Here is a 21,947-nt window from a genome sequence, read left to right as displayed (position 1 = left end):
GGAGGATGAGCTCTCAATTACTTAATCCTGAAAGAAGTGTGTGTGTGTGTGTGTGGTGTGTGTGTGTGTGTGTGTGTGTGTGTGTGTGTGTGTGTGTGTGTGTGTGTGTGTGTGTGTGTGGTGTGTGTGTGTGTGTGTATGTGTGTGTGTGTGCGAGTGCGTGTGTGTATCTCTAATAATATCATGTCATATTTGACATGCTTGTGTGACTCTACAGTCTGCATGAGAAGGGATCAGTCACCTGATCTAAATTCATTTTTGCATGACTTGATACTAGTTTGTGGCACGCTGACATGCACTGACCACACTGTAATGTGATCAAATGAACAGAGAGGATGTAGCCATGTGGTAAATATCTATTTATCTTATTACCCATTCAGTTGTTCAGGCTACTTTAATAAAAACAAAAGAGAGAGAGAGTTAACTATAATATATGGAATGTGTATTAATAAGAGATTAACTAGTACACAACATGTGGTTGTTAACAAAGAGATCTACAAGCACATAATGAAATGCTGCAACAGCAAAGTCAGGATTTTGTCGTCAGAGGCACTTGTCTGTGTTTTCACTAGAGGGCAGTGAGAGATCATTTAATCCTGCACAAACACTCACACTTAAGACAATAACAGGAAGGAACTTAAAAGGGTGTCTCTAAAGAAAAATGTACACTATGATTCAATTTGTTTAACAGTCGAGAGGGCAAATACGCATTTTCCCACATGATTTCTGCAGATTAAGGCAAGGACAGTAACATGAAAGTCTTAATTATGTAATGCCAGTGCATGTGACCAACAGTTGAGTGCTGCACAATTACAGTATATAGCAATCTTTATTTAGAGATTGTGGTCATTCATGGATAACGCTGCTGTTAACAGTCTCTCTGGGTTGTCATTAAGCCACTAATTCAAAAGTATGTCTCGCCTATGCCAATGCCTGTTAGCTGAGAGGGCTGACATTAGGATTTTGAATACTGCACACATAGGAAAGACACAAGGCATTAGACCATTTCAGACCAAATTATATATTTGTTATGTAATCAAACTTTAAACGTTTGAAGACAAAAAGGTATTTTCTCTCACTGTGTGCCTTTAAAGTGACTTGTTAAGAGTGTGGTGTGCTCTTTCTACAGGGCACCTGTTCTGTATAGGGGTTGCTGTTATTTTCTTGTTATAGTCAAAGCTCTGAAATTCTCAAATGTATTCATTGCTTGTGAAGTTTAAGAGAGAAACGGCTAAAAACGTTGTGATTGTATGCATACAAATACTGAGTGATCATATAGATACAATAGTTGAATTAACTGGGTGAGATCAGATTTAGACGTTAATAAGAAATAGTTTTTATTGCATCAGGCAGGATTCCACTTGATGAATATGTGTATGTGCAGTGTAATTGATTAAAGTGAATGAAGTCAAGTCTCTTTGGTAATGCAGTCTGATATTTACTTTTGAAGCTGAGACTGTTCAATAGAGGTGCAGACAGATGGCATTATGTGTCCAGCGACCACCAGCACATGGTACAGTTTTGACCAGCTGAGCCACTCTACCGAGTTTTCATCAGGGGGGGTGGGCTGTACCACCACAAAAAACATTTATAGGGGTGTCAGGGCAGAGCTGCAGCAGCTGAGGCCCGGTCTGACTCAGGTTAGCTGTCCTTGATAAGTCGCCACAACTGTGGTGCTATTTAAAGCCGCCCCTTGTTGTCCCTGATGCCCCGCAGGACTCAGAACAGAGGAGGACGGAGCCCCTTTAACCCGAGAGTTCAGAGAACAGACCCCCCCACACAATACATGCCTTAATCTGAGCAGGAAGTGTACAGATGACAGGGGGGAACGAGCCCTTCAAAACAATCACAAGTCCATACGGTGCAGATAGGTAAACCAATTTCATGTTTAATGTTCATATTTAACTTTCAAAAGGCTTTGTTAAGGATTATTAGAAATCAAAGAGTCAAACACATGTCAAATACAACAACATAAATTAGAAGTTCACGCTACCTTACACATACGTTGGCTGGAGGTCTATTTATTTTGTTCAGATTTGTTGAATTGTGTGCATAAGGATGTGTAACTTTTTGCAAGTGATGAATAGCAGCTGTCTTCAAGTTATTTCAACAAATGAATCCCAAATCTTTCCCATTTCTTTCTCTTCCAATCCTGCTCTGGCTCTCAGATTTCACAGCACAGTATTAGCCAAAGCTTCGGCCCTCTTGTTGGGGGGGTTTCCCAAAGCCTCACCACCTCCAACTGAACATAGTGAGCATTTCTGACATTTGTAACCCTCACTGACATTTACCTTTAACCATTTAACCATTCTTAAACAAATCATGTAATACATTGTGCAAAACAAGGTTTTAAATATAAAGCAAATTATTATTTAGGCAGTGATGAAAAGTATCTGACAACCTGATCAGAGCGGAGGTGTGCCACTTCTCAAATACATCTCTATAACATTCCTTGAATACTTGAATGGGGACTTTACCATGGATGTACTTGGTGGGTTTTCTGCATGCAGCCTTTTGGCCAGTGAGTCAGCAGCTGTGCACGGAGCCATTAGAGCAGGCAAAATGTGTCTGCTGCAGACTTTCTATTTACATCCACCCTGTTTTAGAGAACTGCTTTCTCATCTTAGTTCAAGTGAAGACTTAACCATCATAACTCTGAATAATGCTGGGGGCCTATATGGATTTGCTCTGGATGACTAGATGGGCCAATATAAAAAAATGGTCATGCAGCTGTGCATGACAACATTGTGAGCTCCAACCGTCCTTGCATAGCAAAGTGACAGCAACATCTAAGGTAGGTGGGAAAAACAAAGGTCAAGCAGGTCTCCCTCTTAACTGATAAGTTGGGCATTTTGGCTCAGGCCAACATAATGATAATGTCTGTCTGCATTTAGATTGCATCCCAAAGAGACCTGACGAGAAGAGTGTCCAGTTTCTCTTGAGCCAGACAATTCAGAATGTATTTTCTTGGTAATACCTTCCTCGTAGAATGAGATTTTGTATGGCAAGGCAAGTTTATTTATAATGCACCTTTCAACACAAGGCAATTCAAAGTGCTTTACAAAAATGAAAGACATTAAGAAATTGGCATTTAAAAACAGTATTAAAAAGCAAATATAATAAAATAAACATTAAAAAAGATATAAACAAGTATATAAAAGTTACAGTGATATGAATAGTTCAATTAAAAGCAGCGGCAAAAAGAAAAGTCTTCAGCCTTCAGATTTTATTAAAATGAAAAATAAATCAGACACACACTTATAAAAAACATATTTGAAACATACATATAAAAAAGGAAATGGGACAGGGAAATGATTAACGGAAGCATGGTAGGTCAATTATAAACAACCGATGTGACTTACACAAAACTATCATTCTAAATGAATCTCTTGGAACTCAACAAACCAATGGAAGTATTGTGATCACTGTAAATATTCTGAGCCGTAATTGTTTTCATAGTTTACACTTACAAACACACTTTCAAAATCTGCATTATGAAAATATTAAAGCAATATCACAGAAAAATAAACAGTCTCAATACATTATAAACTCATTTACCAGCAACCTGGATAACATTCAGTGATTCTATACGATAAATTAACCATTCAAACACAATAACAGGACCGATCATTCTTCGTACAAGATTGCTAGAGATTTTCAAAGTCGATTATTCACAGTATTTATGCAGCTGCGAGTGACTGAAATGATATGGACCAGGCCGTGTGTGTGTGCGCGTTCACGAGGCAACAGCTGAAACTTCCAGCAGGCGTGTGCGGCATGCAGGATCCGGTAGAAAGTGACGGTACTTTTATGGAAACTGCTCGCGGACACGCTGACAGCAGCCAGTGGAGTGTGTGCACGCGGTGGTCGCATCTCGGATTGTCCTGCGTTTTTACTTCGTGTGGTTTATATCGACACAAAGGATTTCAAGGAACATTCAAACACAGGAGGACGACAGCAATCTAAAGAGGTAAACTCCCATGTTTTACAAATGTAATAAAAACATGGTTTGAAAACGATAAAATAATCTGTTCATCATGATGAGCAAGGTCAAAGATATTAGTCAATTAAAAAAGTGTCTTTTTAATGGATCATCAGACTACATCCTAATGAAGTCAGATACATCAGGTAGCCTCTGCTCTTGTTGTCAATCAACATGTGTGTGTTAGTTTAGAAACAGTTACAACTCATGTCCACAATATGTGATCAGGCATTCATAAACAGACAATAAATGCATCTGATAAACAGGTTTAGCTATAATAAGTTAACACATTACTCTGACTGAATATTTCTCAAACTATTGTCTGGCTCAAATGTACACTGTGCCAGCTGAGTACAGGAATAGAACATCACCCCCCATACCATAAAGTGTGTCCTTTACCTGGATTTTCTTGAAGTTTAGTGTTGATTTATGTGACATTGTGTCAGTCAAATATTGGAACAAAAGATTTATGAGACAGCCTATTTTTGTTTTGGTTTATATATGTTTTTGTAGATAGACATAACTAACATAGACATAAAATATGTTCTGATAATCCCAATCTCATTCATACCGTCTGAGTCGGAAATGTGTGCACAAGCAGTTTGAAAATGGCAGGTGAGAATCTGAAACTGATTTTGTTTTTTGTTTCCATCAGTCTCTCAACATTTACTTTCTTCTTACTGCTGGGATTAGGAGATCAGAGCAGCTAAACATTACCACGATTAATAAGAAACCTTTCAAACTGAACATTTAGCAAATGAGGACTATGAAATTAGATGTACTGGTTTAGATACACATTTGCATTTATACTGTCATGCTCATTCTAAAAACTCTGTCCCATTGGTGAAACAATACACATGCACTTCTTGCCTCTGTGCTTAACCTAAATGAAAGTAACGTGATATTACTATTCGAAATAATGTTGTAAAGCTTGTTAGAAGACTTTTGAGTCACAATGGGGTGGACTTTTTAAGTTGATCACACACAGTGGTCCCACTTCAATGTTGAGTTAGAAATGAAAAAAATCAACGTGATATGGGAAATTAGCCAAACCAAGGCACATCATTCTATACTTCCACTTATACTCCATTCAAGACTCAAATCATGACACACTATCATCGTCATACATTAATACAAAAGGTATTTGAGGACACAGATGAATGGAAACAGTTTTTAGTGTTGATGACTAACGGCCCAAACAGCTCTGGTTCATCCAGTTGTCTCTTTGTCTGGCCGTTTATCGAGGGTCTGTGGGGCGACATGTGGGTGCCACCTTGAGCTCTGTCCAACTGACTATCACTCTTCAGAAATAGCCATGATCACATGTCCTGGACCCAAAAGTGGGCTATAAATAGAGGTCAAGCTTCTATCGCACTCTTTCTCAACATACTGGGAAGTGGAGCAGCTTTCTTTGCCCCTAACTTTGTAGTCAATAAGTGCCTGGTGCACATTTAAATTCAGGCACTTGGAAAATAATATTACAGAACTATAAATTAATTTGAAAGTAAGTTCTGGCCTTTAAAATGGCTGTAAAACCTACTTATGGCTGTAAACAACCTAAGCAGTCTCAATAAAATAAAAATAAAAACGTGTAGAGCTAAAAAGGTTAACTTGACAAAAATAATATGGATCACTGCAAAACGTTCAAAATGAGCAATTGAATCAATAAAGTTGTCACACATTTTTAAATGAAAGAATATATTTTCTGCCATCCTTTCTTCCATCTTGAATGGTGCAAAAATGAAGTCACTGAGTACTAATTTAGGTGGAAGCCAATGAATGCTCTTGGTATATCCGCAATGAAATAATAAGCGCAAAGTAGGGTTTATTAGCCAGCATATTTTACATTTGAAGTTTTTGTTGTATTTTTTTGTATTTTTGCAAAGTGCATAAAAAAGGTATTTAAGAAGACTGAAATCTGATAATATTGATATTTCTGAGAAACAATTGTGTAGAGCAGATTGCCAATGAATCACTTGTACATAAGGTTTTGTGCATTCACTCTCTTTTTCTGCCCTGCAGGTAACATTTGAACAGTGTTTGTCAACTTGTCCTTGTGGTAAAACATGACTGAGGTGGCGCAGTTCGCGGCTGTGGAAGGCCACGACATGGATGATGTCACAAATGAAAGTGAACTCAACATGAGCGATGCAGAAAACAAGGAAGCTGATACAACACATGAGGAAGATGACGTGGTGGTTGATGAAGAAGCGATGGTTGATAAAGACGCGGTGGGTGATGAAGACGTGGTAGTTGATAAAGACGCGGTGGGTGATGAAGATGACGCATCCGAGGAGAAAAATGAGGAGACATCGCTCACAGAAGAAAAAGAGCATGACAACATGAATGATGAAGAAATAAATGAGACAGATAAGACACATATAAATGGTGTGGATCACAACGAAAACAACACAGCTGAGGAGAAGGAGGAAAGTTCAGAAGCTGTCAATGGAGTAAAACAGGACACAAAGACGAAGGAGGGTGAAGAGTCTGACACAAATGAAGACCAAGTTACTTCTGAACTGGCACTTAAAAAACAGGTGAGGGAGGAGTTTAGGAATCATTAAGATTCATTTTTAATGATGTGATTATTGTCATATATAGGTATTACCTTTCACACAGATTTACCCCTGCAGCACAAGTAATTGTATCTTTCCTCTCAACTGATAAATCACAGAGACTCCTCCGATCCAGAAAGCCTGTGGCAAGAACCTATGTGCCGAACCCTAACAAAGAAAAGGGGGAAGTCACGGGCAAATTTGAGGCCATGCAGAAGGCCAGGGAGGAGCGCAGCAGGAAGAGGAACAAGGACGAGCAGCAGAAGAGGAAGGATCAATACGTCAAGGAGAGAGCGTGGAGCGTCAGGAAGCAGCAGGTCAAAGACAGATAACCCCACTAACCTCCAACCGTGACCTGCATGGCATGATGAGGCATGACGGGGTGACAAGGCTGCCAGTTTGAGTGAGAACGTACTGATACATCACACACTGTTTCATATAATTAACCAATTCATAATTACGGTGTCATGTTTATTCAACTTTGATTTGTGCTTGACTTCAAAAAGGTAATATAATATTTTATTTTAATGTATCCCTAATAATGTGCACAACAACTACTAAAGGACTGATTCTGCCCAATTCTAAATGCATGTCGTGCCACATCGTTAAGCTGGTTGACATTCATTTTAAGTTAATTAACTTCCCCAATGTTACACATAACAAAAGGGGCGAAACGGTAAAAGCATTGGTAAATAAGAACTGAAACAATCAGTTGATGAATCACATTGTCGAAAGACACAAACTGAAAGGGAACTTTTCTAAGTGGACTAAGATGTGTCAAGTTGCATTGTGGGTAATGTAGGCTGCAGGTTATGGCAAGAGAGGATGATGCGTAAAGTTCTGCCGTCCCAATTTTGCTCCTTTTTCTTTATTACCTCTTCAGGGACAATTAAATAGAAAACATCATATATCTAGTGTCAGGTTCTCAAATGTAATGGCTTTTCCCTGTTTCTTTCGTTAATTGACAGCTTTATATTTTTGAGTTTGGACTGCTGGTTGAACAAAGCACAACATTTAAAGATCTGACTATAATCTGGCATTGTATGGACTATTCGTTAAACAATAGAAAGATTTGTAAATTATATTAAAAAAAAAAAAATGTGAAACTCCGGTCTAAAATGATACACAATGTATTTTTTATTTTAAGTAATAGTAGTTTTTTAAATGTCATCAGAATAAACAGAAATTCATTAGGAAATATTTTAGAGATTGGGAAGCATGTGGGAAAATGAAAGTCGAATTTCAGAGATTAATTCTAGGTAAAGACAGTTAGTCTAAGATCGACTGTGGTGAAACAAACAGTGATCTGGTGTTACGAGTGGATTACCAGACAGAAAAACCTTCCTGTGTACAAATGTGCCATAGCTGGTCTGGCTTGGGCTCCTGCGCTCATCTCCTGCTGGTGCAACAACACCAAGGACCAATCAGAGGCCAACCTGCAGGTCACATGACGCGGTTATTAGCAGGGATTAGGCTCTTCTTCTTGCTGGGACCAGCATGGCTCCTGAGGTTGCAAAACAGATGATCCCAGCTAAACCGTAACGTTCCACAACTCTTCATCTGATCCGCCCACAGATAAAAGAACTGCTCGCTTCCAGTGATGAGGAAGAGGAGGTGAAGCCAGTAAAGGTAGAAAAATCCTACGTCCCCAAAATCACAGGTAAGACAGAAAGGGAAGGATAATCAGGGAGGAATTAAGGAGGAAGAAGAAGCTGAAGGATTGTGTTGTGCTGTGTAATCCTCAGGTAGTGTGAAGGGGAAGTTTGCAGTCATGGAAAAACAAAGACAAGAGGAAGAAAAGAAGAGGATGGAAGGAGAGAGGAATAAGAGGGAAGCCCAGGACAACATAGAAAAAGCCAAAATAAAGAAAGAACTGGCTAAGAAAGCAGCTGCGGTGAGTAGACCTGGCCTGAATTCCTTGACCTGCTGGGAAGTTGGACAGCATCTCACACTGCCTTACAGAAAATAGTGTATTTGTATTTTTAATGATTCAGGTAATCCTCAGCTGCCACTCAGATGAGTTATTTTAACTTAGCTCTTGAGATCTAAACAGTTGGTGGAGCCCGGATATAGGTCTTAAAACATTAGTAGCAATGTTGACATGAGCAGCATGCTAACTTGTGGCAAATGGATTATGTTCATTATTATATCTTACTGTGTAAGTCTTGCAGTGAAAAGGATTTGATGTGGCTCAAATTAATAGTTCCAATGAGTCCAGAACAGATAAGACTTAACTACTTAACTACTATACCTTTAGGCAGTGTGGTTCCTTGGAATGGTTACGTAATATCATTGTGCCAGAAAGGCTATTACAGGCAATCACCGACTACTTCTTTGCTCTAATGCTACCCAGTACAGCTATAATAAGGCTATATACGTTTAAGGGCTGTGCAAAGACCTGTTGTAACACTGTAGATTTGATTTGGCTTTTTGTTTTGAATATGTTTGAACTACACTGTCTTTATAATCATCATCAGTAATGGCAGGAGCCATAGGCACTAACTGAGGACACCGTTTTTGGGTGAAGTTTCAGGATTTAAACCAAAAACGTTTAGACATTATTAGAGCTGGTCTTCTTTACCAAGAGGAAGTATTTCTACCCAGACAGGAAAATATTTTGATACAGCATTCAAACCATCATGTTGGGAAATACATGTAAGCTTCAATGGGTCTGTCATTTTGTATTAATGTACTTGAATGTTTTTTGTAAAGGACTATATAACAATTATTGGGGGAAATGGAGACGAAGCAGATTTAGTCAGGTCTCCTAAAAGAAACAATTGTTGACTTTAAGAAGATTTGTTCTGCTCCATTTCAATAAAACTATCAGAAAATATATTTGAGAAGCTAACTTGAATAAATTATAATAATCCAAGAAATTAGAGATTTCGTTTTGAGGGTTTTGGAAGTGATTAGGGCAATTGGCTATGGTCCTAGTAATGCTGCAGAAAAAAAATAATGAAGTGTTTCCTCCAATGTCAACGTAACTTATTTTTTATGGGTGACTCGTTTACAAACTAGAAAGCTTGTTGTGCAATATTTCTTATATCTGTTATTCACAGCAAATGACACCTCAAATCTTTAGGTTTCTGCATTAGTGTGATGTAGTAATGGGTTATGTCTCATGATTAAAATGATCCTGTTTAAGGAAGCACTGACTTTATGTTCTAGAAACAACTGGAACAGCAGTGTTGTCGGGTGTAGACAGTAAATGACTGGCAACTGTTTCCCACACCTCCCAGTGACCAAAGTAGCTCTAGACCTCCTTACTGTGACTAAATTAGACCCTGCTATCTTAGACTGACACCCACACCCTGACCTACTGCTTTACCCATCTACCCACCCACATGCTTTAACTCCCAGCCTGTGTGTGTAAGCACTGAGATTGACCTGAATGTGTTTTTTGAAAAGGTAATCTGATCCATTAAGTATCCATATGTCAAAGAAACTCTATAACAAGTAAGCAACTGTTTGTCATGCATTTAAATCCCTACTTAAGTAGAAGCATTATCAGCAACATTTACATAAAAAGTAGTACTCCTTTTGCTTATTAATTTTGAAGGAGTAGTAGCATACATTAAAATGGAAATATTCAAGTACAAGGACATCAATTCAATTTCTTAGTAGCTTTCCACTACTCTAAACTAAACTCTTTCCAATTACTATTTTTAATCATTCACATAAACTGGCAAATGTGAAACTTGTGTGTGTGACTTACTTACTGTGCTTTGGTAATAACTCAGATATTCCCACATTATCAAACACCTTTTAGGAAGGAGATGACTCAATCCTGGTACGAGTGGTTCCAGGGAAGGTATCTCGACCTCCGGGCAGAATCAAGACCAACTTTGAAGACATGGAGAAGAATCGAGAGGAGGAAATAACAAAGAAGGCAGAGGAAGAGAAGAAAAAACGTTACGATGAAAACAAACGCTCCTTCAGGGATGCCAAGCGGTGCTCGGTTGTTGAACAGGTAGGAATATGAACAATATCCCTTTTTAAATAAAAATAACTTCAGTGATTGTGGAACACATTTTAAAAAAGACTCACTTTTATTGGGATTGAGGATGAAGAGGAGAAGCCTTCAGAGAGGGCGCAGGTTGTTCCTGGAAAGCTGAAGATGACATTTGAGGAGCTGGAGAAGGACAGGCAGGAGCACAGGAAGAAGACGGCCGAGGAGGAAGCCAAGCGCCGCCTGATAGATGAGAAGAAAGGTTTCGAAGAGGCCAGGCTGGGAATGGTAAACAAAACGACTGAATATAATCGCTATTTCTATGTTTAGCTGTACATGTTCCTTGTATCCAGATTCTAACAAGCAGCATAATCAAACATTATAATTTCTGTGATGACAAGTGTGGGTTTACACCTCATACACTTCCAAATATGCATGTGTTTTACCCTATAGTAAATCTTTAGATATGAATTGTTAATATAAATGCTTTTACATGTTTGCTTGTTATCAGGGAGAAGATGGAGAGGACACTCAGGCAGCGCAGGACGACAAGGAGGAGCACCGGCCTGGAAAACTGAGGTTGAGCTTTGAAGAAGTAGAAAGGCAGAGAGTAGAGGAAGAACGCAAGAAAGCAGAGGAGGAGTACAAGAGACGAATGGAAGAGGAGAGAAGAGCTTTCGCTGAAGCCAGGAAGAGCATGGTCAGTATGCTTCCCAGAGATAAATATAAAATTCAAAATGAAATAGGTCTTAGATGATGAAAGTTGCCACACAGTCCATTTTGAAAACATCTGATGGTAATATCATCCAAACAAAACTGTTCCCCAGATCGGATATCATTTTAAATGAACTGTCACAAATAGGGCAAAAATACCTACTGGCTTTTTGAGTAATATGAGAAGATTCATAACACTTTTACATTGTAAGCTAAATATATGGCAGCAGCCAGAACACTTAGCGTAGCATAAAGACTGGAAACAGGGGGAAACAGTTAGCCTGGCTGAATATAAAGACAAAACCTTCCATCTGTCATTTCTAAAGATTACTAGTTAAACCAAAGTTTTAAAACCAACTACCTTAACAGGTTATATTAGACGATGTATTGGACGGGAGCAGAAACCTCCTTGAATCTGAGCTGGTGGCATTGTGAAGAAACAAATCAAATGAGCTTTTGAAATGTTTTAATTGTGTGCATTATAGGCTGTTTTATAACTAGTGGTTATAAGTGCAATCTTTGTGAGAGAAATAATCAGATCCTCATTTTGAAAGAGTACTTAAAACTAGCAAAAGATTATCACACCTTAAGCCATTTCTTATCCAAAATAATAAAAGCTTACCTTGCTGTGCTCTCACTCTTGTAGCTCGTAGATGAAGATGATGAGGTGCTGATGGCCTTAGTGAACATGGAGGGCAGTAAGCCCGGGAAGATTTGCGCCAGTTTTGAGGATCTGAAACGCCAGAGAAGAGAAGGAGATCAGAAGAAAGCCGAGGAGGATGCCAAGAAGAGACTGGAAGACGAAAAGAGGCTCTTCGCTGAGGCCCGTAAGAGTATGGTAAGCAAAAACAGTGTGATTTTTTAAAACTAATGATTAACAGTAAAAGGTAGTTTCTGGTGCCCATGCTGCGACTGAATTTGCTGCTGCTAAGCGGATGAACTGTCTTTGAAAATAGTAATATACACTTAATGCATGTTATGCATGTCATTATAAATATATAGCAGCTTTGAACAATTGTGGTCTACATCACGCTATCCCCTATTTTCACTGTTCTCACTGATGGTCTAAATGTGATTTATGATTGGATTCTGGATGAGGATGAAGGTGAATATTGTTCTGATCATGGGTTCGAATTGTATACCCATATTTTGTTTTTGGATACATGTTTTTTCAAATGTTATGTGCATCAATAAGAGTGGCTCCTGTGCTTGCTGGATCTTTTGGCATTATTAATTATTGGGCAAGTATTTAAACATGTGTTTGTTGTTTTGCTCCGTCACGAACATACAACTTAATGCAGTTACTTCGCTCCCATTCAGAAATATATTCCTTTGTGTGTACTTGTATGTGTATAGGTACTGGATGAGGAAGAAGGGATGGTGAAGAATGAATCTCAGGAAGCACTGCACCCTGGAAAACTGGAGATGAACTTTGAAGAGCTACTGAAGGGGAAGGAGGAAGCTGAGAGGAGGCGCAAGGCAGATGAACGCAAAAGGAAAATGGAGCAGGAGAAGCAGGAATTCGAACAACTCAGACAAGAGATGGGCAAGGTCAGTTCGGAACAGATGTAAATGAATGCAGACCGCTGTAAAATGTTGTCAACCACTTATTGTTGACTTTAAAATCTTTCTGCAACCACGAATGTAACCGCATTCTTAAATAAATTACCTTCCGTCTCACAGGACGAAGTGAACGAGAGCTCAGATGTTGTAAGCAAAGAGTATCAAGAATTAACCAAGCTCAAGAGGACTGGCTCCATCCAGGCCAAGAACCTCAAGTCCAAATTTGAGAAGATCAAACAGCTGACTGAAGAGGACATTCAGAAAAAGATTGACATGGAGAGAGCACGGAGGAAGGCTGTTGATGAAGAAATAAAAGAGAGAGAAACTGAGAGGTTCCAGGAGGTAAGAGATACAGGGATGGGACAATAAGTCAAGAAGCCACTAACAACATTTGGAGTCTTATTTGTTATAGAATTAAAAAAAAGTGTTGTCCCTAATTATTATTTTTTTATATCAATGGGGGATATTTTCAGTATAACATTTGATAACTGTTTTCAGGAGGATGAAGGAGGAGAAACATCTGCAGTGAAGGTCGATGAGTCACCATTCAAACAGAAAGTGGATATGAAGGCTAGATTTCAACAAATGGCCAAAGCCAGAGAGGATGAGGAGAAGAGGAGGATAGAGGAGCAGAAGCTGCAGAGGATGCAGTTTGAGCAGCAAGAGATCGATGCTGCACTCCAAAAAGTAATCTTGGAAACTTAATGAATTTATGCAAAATGATTTTGTCATGCATGAAAACAAAGCAAGAGTTTCATTGATGTTGCCTTGACCCTGACAACGTTGTTTTTCTGTTTTCAGAAGAAGGAGGATGATGTGGAGGAGGAGGGCAGCATAATTAATGGCTCTGCAGCTTATGAAGATGAAGAGGATCACGCCAGATCGGGGGCTCCATGGTTTAAAAAGCCCCTTAAAAACCAATCAGTGGTGGACTCGGAGCCGGTTCGGTTCAGCGTCAAGATCACCGGGGAGCCCAAGCCGGAGGTGACCTGGTGGTTTGAGGGAGAGGTGCTCCAGGACTGTGAGGACTATCAGTATATAGAGAGAGGAGAGACGTCCTGCCTGTACCTGCCCGAGACCTTCCCTGAGGACGAGGGAGAGTACATGTGCAAGGCTGTGAACAGCAGAGGCACAGCAGCAAGTACCTGCATCCTCACAATAGAAAGTAAGACCACCTTGGTGTGACTGCATGCCTGCATGAAACCTGCTATCTGGATTTCAACTTCTTTCTATAAAGTGGATCGCATGCTCCTCTTCCGTGAACTCGGACAGGTGTGGATAACTGCTCTTCTGTTTCTTTTTTGCAGCTTATGACTACTGATGCCCTTCCATGTTCTGGAAACTTTCCCTGTTGTCTCTCACTCCTTTTGTAAAACTTTGTCCCTCATAGTACGGTCAAACAGCAGAGGGAAGGAAATAGCAGTATGCTTGGCATTCCTAAGGGAGGGATACACAACACAAAAAAAGCGACATGTTGTTTACGTTTGTAAAGCTGCACTCCCTGTAGAGTAGGATGATACTTGTGCCAAAAACCGACACGATTCTTGTTCCCATGTCAAGGGTTATCTTTGCTGGGAGGCCCTTACAATATTTATAAGATCCAGGAATTAAAGTATCATAGTATTGTAAATATCACACTTTATAGAACATCCATGCAAACATTGTGTTGAGGCATTGAAATGTAAAAAGTAAGATGTTCTTGTGTCCTTAAAGGACAAGGTATGGGAATATCAGTAAAAGTAATTTGGCTTGGGTGTTCTACTACAACTTCATCAAAACTAATATGTTTTCTGTACTCTGTCATATTAGTGGACACATGGAAAACCCCAGTGATGGGTCTACCGACAATGATATTGCTGAAACAAACCAATGAGAACTCGTGTTCATCCTGATATGTGTTTAAACTATTTAGGTCCAGTTTGAATGTTTTTAAATTGCAACATCTTAAAAAAAAAAAATGTATATCTTGATTTTTCATGCAACAACCCCTTTTTCTTTTTGAGTCTGAATCGAGTTGAATCTTGAAACAGTTGTCATAAATCAGTTGTGCTTGACAGTAGGTAACCGTTTTATGGTTTGATAATGAAAAATGAATATGCTAGCCTGAATATTTGTCATTTAATATTAATTCAAATGTTTTAATAAAATGAACAAAAATATCAGATTGTTTGTGGTGTCTTTTCCTATCGCATGGGGAAGACTTGGATAAGTACTAGTACCTAATGCCTGCATTGTTGTATATTTTTCTTACTTAAAGTATTAAAGTGAGTATAACCCAAGTATCAATTATTTTAATTTTCTAGATCTTATAAGTGGCCAAAATTGAAATTGAATGTCATATGATGCAACTGGGATGTACAGTATTTATTTGTTTATGCATATTATCAGAATCAGAAACCGGTTTATTACCAGGTAAATTGACATGTACGAGGAATGTGACTTGGTGTTGTGTTTCATACATAAAAGTAAAAAAAAATTAAAAACACAAATATAAAACTGTAAAAAGAAAACAATAATAACTTTAAATATATAAATAACTGGAATTCACATTTTCCTCACTTTGTATAGTCAAAATTAGTAGATTCATCTACTATAATTGGCAGCATTACTGCCAATTGTGAGATCATATTCCGTATTCCGTTTTACTCAACAGTCATATTATAACACAGGGCTAGCTCAAAAGACACGCAGCACTTGATACAGTCTATTATTTTAGTGCCTGTTTTTGTCAACCTCCTTATTATGCTTACTGATCCCTATCCTGTAGCCCTCATTGGACCTTCTTGCTAAACCAGCTCCTTGAAAAAGAGCACGTATACTGCCTTCCTCTGTCCTTAACTCCTGCCTATGTCAGGCTGATCAGGTCTGAGCTCTTTTATGGCGCGTTTCCACTGCAGCGGGGTAGCCCCGTTTAAGCGTCCCTAAGCGTCCTCGCTCTGAGGGCTGCCTCGCTGGCCGGCCCAGGCCGTGGCGCATTTCCATTACAGTTTAGGACCTGGGGTAGCAACGCAGTGTAGGCGGGGCGATCGGCTTTGTTTTTGTTCACATTTCGAGTTGTTCCGTCGAGCTCCCGCTGGATTTGATCATCCCCAATGAGATGTAGGAACGTCGTCACCTCCTCGGTCGACCACGGTGTGCTTTTCTTATTAGACGTAGCCATTTTTGTAGCTCATCCGTTTACAAAATGCTGTTTATAAAAATGCTGCAAGCTTGCTTCTAGATATGCGACGCTAGGGATGAACTCGCGCGCGATCTTGTGACGATTTTCTCTGACCAATCAGCAGTCGAGAGTGTTGACGTCACTAGTTCAGCCCTGGCCCTGGTCTGAGGGAACCACGATTTTATGAGGCCGGAAAAAGAGGGAACAAGTACCCGCTGGCCGGTACTAGGCTATATGGAAACGCCACCAAAAACCGGCCTGGCCGCTTGAGGACGCTTAAACGGAGCTACCCGCTGCAGTGGAAACGCGCCATTACTTTCAGCTTTCCCTCCAGTGTCCTCCTCTCAAAGGGTGTTTCTTTAAAGGTGGGGTAGGTAAGTTTGAGAAACCGGCTCGAGATACACTTTTTGTTATATTCCATGGAATGCTCTTAACATCCCGATAGCAATGAATATCTTAAGGGCTTTGACAGAAAATCTATTAAAAAAATTCATCTGTGGAAGCCGTGGCGCTGTAAAAAGCACGACCAATCATCTGAGCCGGCCCGGCTAAAATAACTGGATGGCCTACCTGCCTGTCAGCCTTCCATCTGGGCACAAATTTATCTCGTGCCCTCATTGGTCATGTGCGCGTTCGTGTGTGTTGGAAGAGGGGCTCTGTGAGGAAGTCTGAAGGAAGGGGCAGATTTTCTCCGGTTGTGTATTTTCAAATTCTAGCGCACTCGAGCTGGTTTCTCCGAAATTACGAAATTACCCCACCTTTAAGTGATTAAACATCATTTTCCCTCTCCGTATTCGCTATCTAGTTTTGTTTACACTCCGTCTCCGTCTAACTCTCCCTCATTCAAACGTCAATCACTCACTCTGGCGCTCCTGCTGCCCCCTAGTTGTTGGAGGTGTCAACAGCTGCTTTGGGCGCGGTTTGGTGCGCCCCGAGCTGCTCCTATCTGTTGCATTGAAGAGGTGCGGACTGCACATGCACCACTTATAACGAGAGTCAGGCCCAATTCCAAACCACCTCCTACACCCTACCCCTACATACTACCCCTCCGTTCGCCCGTTTGCGTGGAGGGTCCGCCACATTAAGTGCCGTTCCAAACCAACAAGTGTAACTTGGGGGAGGGGGAGTGGGTTATCAAGCCCTCCAACAGCGAGTCTGCATCGCACCTGACTTCACCTGCTGTTCCACCTGACCGGACCCAACGCTGTGTGTGTCCGTCAAGAAAAACGCTGTTTATAAATAGTTCCGTGAAAATATTTACTGTAAACTGCACAACATGATGGACACATTTTATATTGACATAAAGATGTTAACAACTTCATGGTTAACTCGTATTGTTTTCCAATTTAGGATAATTTACTCATGTTTAGTCTAGAAAACTGTAAAAGTGTTTGCAAAAACTAAGCAGCTTATAAACATCAGATCTTATAACAAAAATATGTTAACAAAAAATATTTTTGGAGTTTAATTTTTATTATTTTTCATCCAAGAGATGCTGATTTGAAACCGTTGTTTACGAAAAGTTCTGGCATTTCCTGTTTCTGCCGGAGAGAGGGGAGTTTGTTCCAAAGTTTGCTGTTTACACCCTCCACCTGGAAGAAGGGAGCCTCGTTAAGCTGCGAGTGTGACTACAGACGGAGTTCATTCCATCACGGAGGGGGAGTGGGAAGGGTGTGGTTTGGAATTGGGCCTCAATGGCCAAAGATTTCTGCACGCCAAGCAGGAAACACGTGATTTATCGGTGACTTTAGACATCGTAAAACAATTGTTATCGATATTTCATCGTAGATTATACATTTAACTGACACCAACTATATAATATGTACCTTGTTCATTAAAAAAAAAAGTATAAAATTAAAATATTTTTTAATGACAATCTAGAATGTGGGAAGAGGTGGGGCGGCACCCCTAGCACCCCTATGGGCCGGCCGCCGCTGATATTCACCTGATTTTAATGTAGGGAACGACAATATATATTGGGGTCCTGAAGTAATGGGCCATTGTATAGGAAATGTTGTTTAAATGCAAGCCTTCTTTCATTGACTTTGTCAGGATTGGGACAAGGCAGAGAACATTCCGGACCCCGACGCTAAGAAGCCCGAAGAACGGGACAAAGAGATGGACAGGGAGTGGGAGCCGCCCATGGTCGCCAACCCTGAATACAAGGTAACAGAAAAAAACGTAAAAGCCACTATACGCTAAGCTAAAGGCGGCTAATGTTGGGCTATAAAGGAACTACAGCATGGACACATGACTTCACGTCACCACCGCTAAGCTAAAGGCAGCTAATGTTGGGCTATAAAGGAACTACAGTACGGTGACATGACTTCACTTCACCACCGCTAAGCTAAAGGTGGCTAATGTTGGGCTATAAAGGAACTACAGCACGGTCACATGACTTCACGTCACCACTGCTAAGCTAAAGGCAGCTAATGTTGGGCTTTAAAAGAACTACAGCATGGTGACGTGACTTCACGTCACCACCGCTATGCTAAAGGCGGCTAATGTTGGGCTATAAAGGAACTATAGGCTTCTCAATTCCCTAATTTCCCCTCCTCGACTCCTATCGAGTCCCGCCCACAGGAGATGCGAGCGGAGGAGTCGATAGGGTTGCCAACCGTCCCGTATTAGCAGGGACGCCCCGTATTTGAGCCAAAAGGGGCGTGTCCCGTACATTACTTTGTTTGTCTCGGACTCCCGTGTAAAGGGAAAAATAAAAAATATTTTTCTGTTTGCGCGCAATGCAGCGTGTCTGCGTGCCTGTGTGTTTGTGTGCTGTATACGAAGGGCGCTAGGACCGCTCAGTTGACAGGGCAGGCACAATGCTCGCACGTGTGTGTGTGTGTGTGTGAGATTTTCTCCGGTGGGCCACGGGCATCATTGTTTGTGTGGTGTGTGTATGTGTGTGTGTGTGTGTGTGTGTGTGTGAGAGTCAGTCAGCTGATTGATGGAAAAATGGTTAGTTGAAGGATAACATTAAGTCTAATAATGATGTACCGTGCATGTTCACATCATGTATACTTTGCATTACTTAACCCTCTGGAGTCTAAGGGTATTTTCTCGATTTTTAGATGTTTTCTTAAATCACCTTTTAAATGTATTTCTTCTAACATGGCACCCCATGTGTTACATATCAAAATGTTCAGGACAATCTCTGGTCTTGCTATATATGCATATTACTCACCTTAGAGCACTGTTTGATGAGATAAGTAGCTCAAAAGCTTAACATTTGACATCCGATTTTCGGAAAATCTTCAAAACTCTTGTGAAAACACAAATGTACTCATGTGATCGAATTGTTTTGGTGTTTTAGATTTGGTTACCAAAGTCCTAGGATCACAAAAGCAGTGAAATATTTGAATTACACTGTATATAAATGTGTTATTCATGTCTAAAATTAAAAAAATTAAATTCGAATTTTGAGTGAAACAGGTGTTTATCACTCTACTTTCACCACAGCAGGGACTGAGATACATTAGGACTGAATAATGACTTCATATTACATACCAAGGTTCATGTGATGTGTACAAATACAAATTGAGCATTCAACCTTTTTTTTTCAACCAACAATTTATTATAAATATGTTTTTTTCAACCAAATATTTATATAAATATAAGAAACTGGAAAATCTAACTATTTACAATATTGAACATCAGAACTTTCAACCAACTATTCATTATAAATGTCAAGACAAGGTCTTTGTCTGTCTTCCAAGACAGTGGGTCTGGCTGCTGTGAAGATGGGGGTGATGGTGCATGGGCTGCTGTGTAGGTGGGGTGTACAAGTGCTATACGAGACCTCCACGAGACCTCCTTGCTGGCTGGGTTGAAGGTGATGGCTGTGGTGGAGCCTTTGTGCTGAGGTGTATCTTGACCTGGTGGCAGCCGCAGATGGAGGTGGAGGCAGCTGTAGTGATGCTGGTCTGCTGGTCCTTGGTGGTGATGGCTCTGGTGAAGGCCCTTGAGCCACAGTAGATCTTGACCTGGGGGCCGGCACAGATGGATGTTCTGGCTGCTGGATAAACGCCGCCACCTGTGGGCCACTAGGCCACTGTGAAACCTCTCTGTAAAACAAATTAAAATGTAGGACAATAATTATAACTAATTTCATTGAAATAAAGTTCAAGTAAAATGTTGCTCAAGCACAAATAACAATGCACACATAAAAAGAAAGTTTGGGAGGTTGGAGAAGGAGTCTCTCTCGATCTCTCTCTCTCTCTCTCTCACACGCACGCACGCACGCACGCACACACACACACACACACACACACACACACACACACACACACACACACACACACACACACACACACACACACACACACACACACACACACACACACACACACACACACACACACACACACACACACACACACACACACACACACAAGGTATTTCCAGTTACTTTACATTCAGTATAAAATCACAGACACACATATACATAGGCTACATCTGATTACAAAGTCTCATCTGTACAGGACGGTAAAATAATAACAGGCACACATATAAATAAATCTATGACAAAGTCTCATCTGTACAGAACAGTATGATACAATAATCGATGGCAAAAACATGTCACTGTAAATGTCTCCGTTGTGGGACGAATAAATGATTAATTTAATCATCTACACATGTAATCTCACTTTTACACACCAAAATAACGTTAACACAGAGTAAACGTTTGCTAATGGAGAGTCTATTTAGTCCCAAGAAAAAGTTCATGACTATCGATACAAAATATATCAATAAACGTATTGTTCATTTTCGCGGTATTCCCCACACATTGCCAGTACACTATTACTGTAATATTTACATTTACCCATGTCCAAATGGATCCTTGTTGTTGTCTTTGTATTCTTCTTCTTCAGAAGAGTTGAAGACTTCAGGTTCTGAGGCTCTATCTTCACTGCTGCTAGCGAAAAAAATTTCTAGCGAAGTCGGACAATGTTCAACTTTTGAGGCTCGATGCTTTCTCGAAGCTGGCGTCAGCCAATCAAATCCCGTTTTTGCAATTCCCGCCAGTACAAGCGCTAGCCAATCAAACCGCGTGTATGCTCATCCCGCAGGTCTTGACTATTTTCCATATGTCATAAAATGGAGGACAAATTAATCATTGCTGTGGCAAATGTCCCAGTCCTGTATGACTGTACTCTGTTCACCTACCGGGACCTAAACCGGAGGAACCAGGCATGGCGGGAGGTGGCAGAGACAGTTGGTGAAACTGGTAGGTTTTCAACTGTTTGGGGAGTTTATATCCAGTTTACTTCGTTTTAGCATTGAATGGACAGCTAGTAATGTAGCATAATAACATATAATATATATTAATATAATAATAAAAAAACATTATAATAAGCATAATATATAACATAACACATGCACAGCTATCAAGCATATACAGTATATTTAGCCAGCTAGTAATGTAGCATAACATATAATATATATTAATAAAAAAATATTATATATAATAAGTATAAGCATAATATATAACATATAATACATGCAGAGGGTGTCGTTTTTCTCATACTGATATTCTGAACAATCTGTGCTGTTGTATTTGCTGTAAAGTGTCTCTACTGTAGGCTAATTTTATTATATGTACAGCACTTTGGCTCGACCAAAAATCGTTTATAAATGTGCTATATAAATCAAACTTGATTTGATTCACAGCTATCAAGCATAGACAGTATATTTAGCCAGCATGGAATGTAGCATACAAATAGCATTCATTAATGGAGGAATAATTTAGTAAATTCAAGAAATTCACTTTATTATTTATTAACTTTATTATTTCATTTCATTTTATTAGATAATGTCTGCAAGAAGAGATGGAAGAGTCTGAGGGACAGGTTCCGCAAGGAAAACAATATGGAGAAGGAGGCCAAAAGAAGCGGGGCAGGGTCTGCAGGGGGGTACAAGCCCTGGCGTTTCATGGCAGTGATGGGGTTTTTAACCCCATTCATCATAGACCGTGAGACGTCCAGCAATGTCCCCCGGCAGACCCTGCCTCCATCCACC

The 21,947-nt window shown here is 40.1% G+C and overlaps 1 protein-coding gene across 3 annotated transcripts; it reads left to right on the top strand.

Annotated features, from left to right (window-relative positions):
- The first annotated feature begins 2,593 nt into the window (after positions 1 to 2,593).
- nexn (nexilin (F actin binding protein)) lies at positions 2,594 to 14,931 on the top strand. 3 transcript variants are annotated; one of them, XM_034230060.1, is made up of 14 exons: positions 3,822 to 3,970; positions 6,005 to 6,522; positions 6,660 to 6,857; positions 8,116 to 8,200; positions 8,286 to 8,434; positions 10,313 to 10,513; positions 10,607 to 10,780; positions 11,004 to 11,192; positions 11,853 to 12,044; positions 12,563 to 12,757; positions 12,890 to 13,111; positions 13,268 to 13,456; positions 13,571 to 13,934; positions 14,077 to 14,931. In XM_034230060.1, the coding sequence occupies exons 2-14, from the start codon at positions 6,049 to 6,051 to the stop codon at positions 14,088 to 14,090; spliced, it is 2,646 nt and encodes an 881-aa protein (XP_034085951.1). In that variant the 5' UTR covers positions 3,822 to 3,970; positions 6,005 to 6,048; the 3' UTR covers positions 14,091 to 14,931. The 3 variants fall into 3 exon arrangements, with proteins under 3 accessions (XP_034085950.1, XP_034085951.1, XP_034085948.1); XM_034230059.1 differs by lacking the exons at positions 3,822 to 3,970; positions 14,077 to 14,931 and adding an exon at positions 2,594 to 2,794 and having other exon boundaries at positions 13,571 to 13,954; XM_034230057.1 differs by lacking the exon at positions 14,077 to 14,931 and having other exon boundaries at positions 13,571 to 13,954.
- Positions 14,932 to 21,947: the final 7,016 nt, after the last annotated feature.

This window comes from Gymnodraco acuticeps, unplaced genomic scaffold, assembly GCF_902827175.1.
Source record: "Gymnodraco acuticeps unplaced genomic scaffold, fGymAcu1.1, whole genome shotgun sequence".
Taxonomy (NCBI): Eukaryota; Metazoa; Chordata; class Actinopteri; order Perciformes; family Bathydraconidae; genus Gymnodraco; species Gymnodraco acuticeps.
Note: the sequence above shows the minus strand (reverse complement) of the source record. Positions and strands in the feature narration are given on the sequence as shown.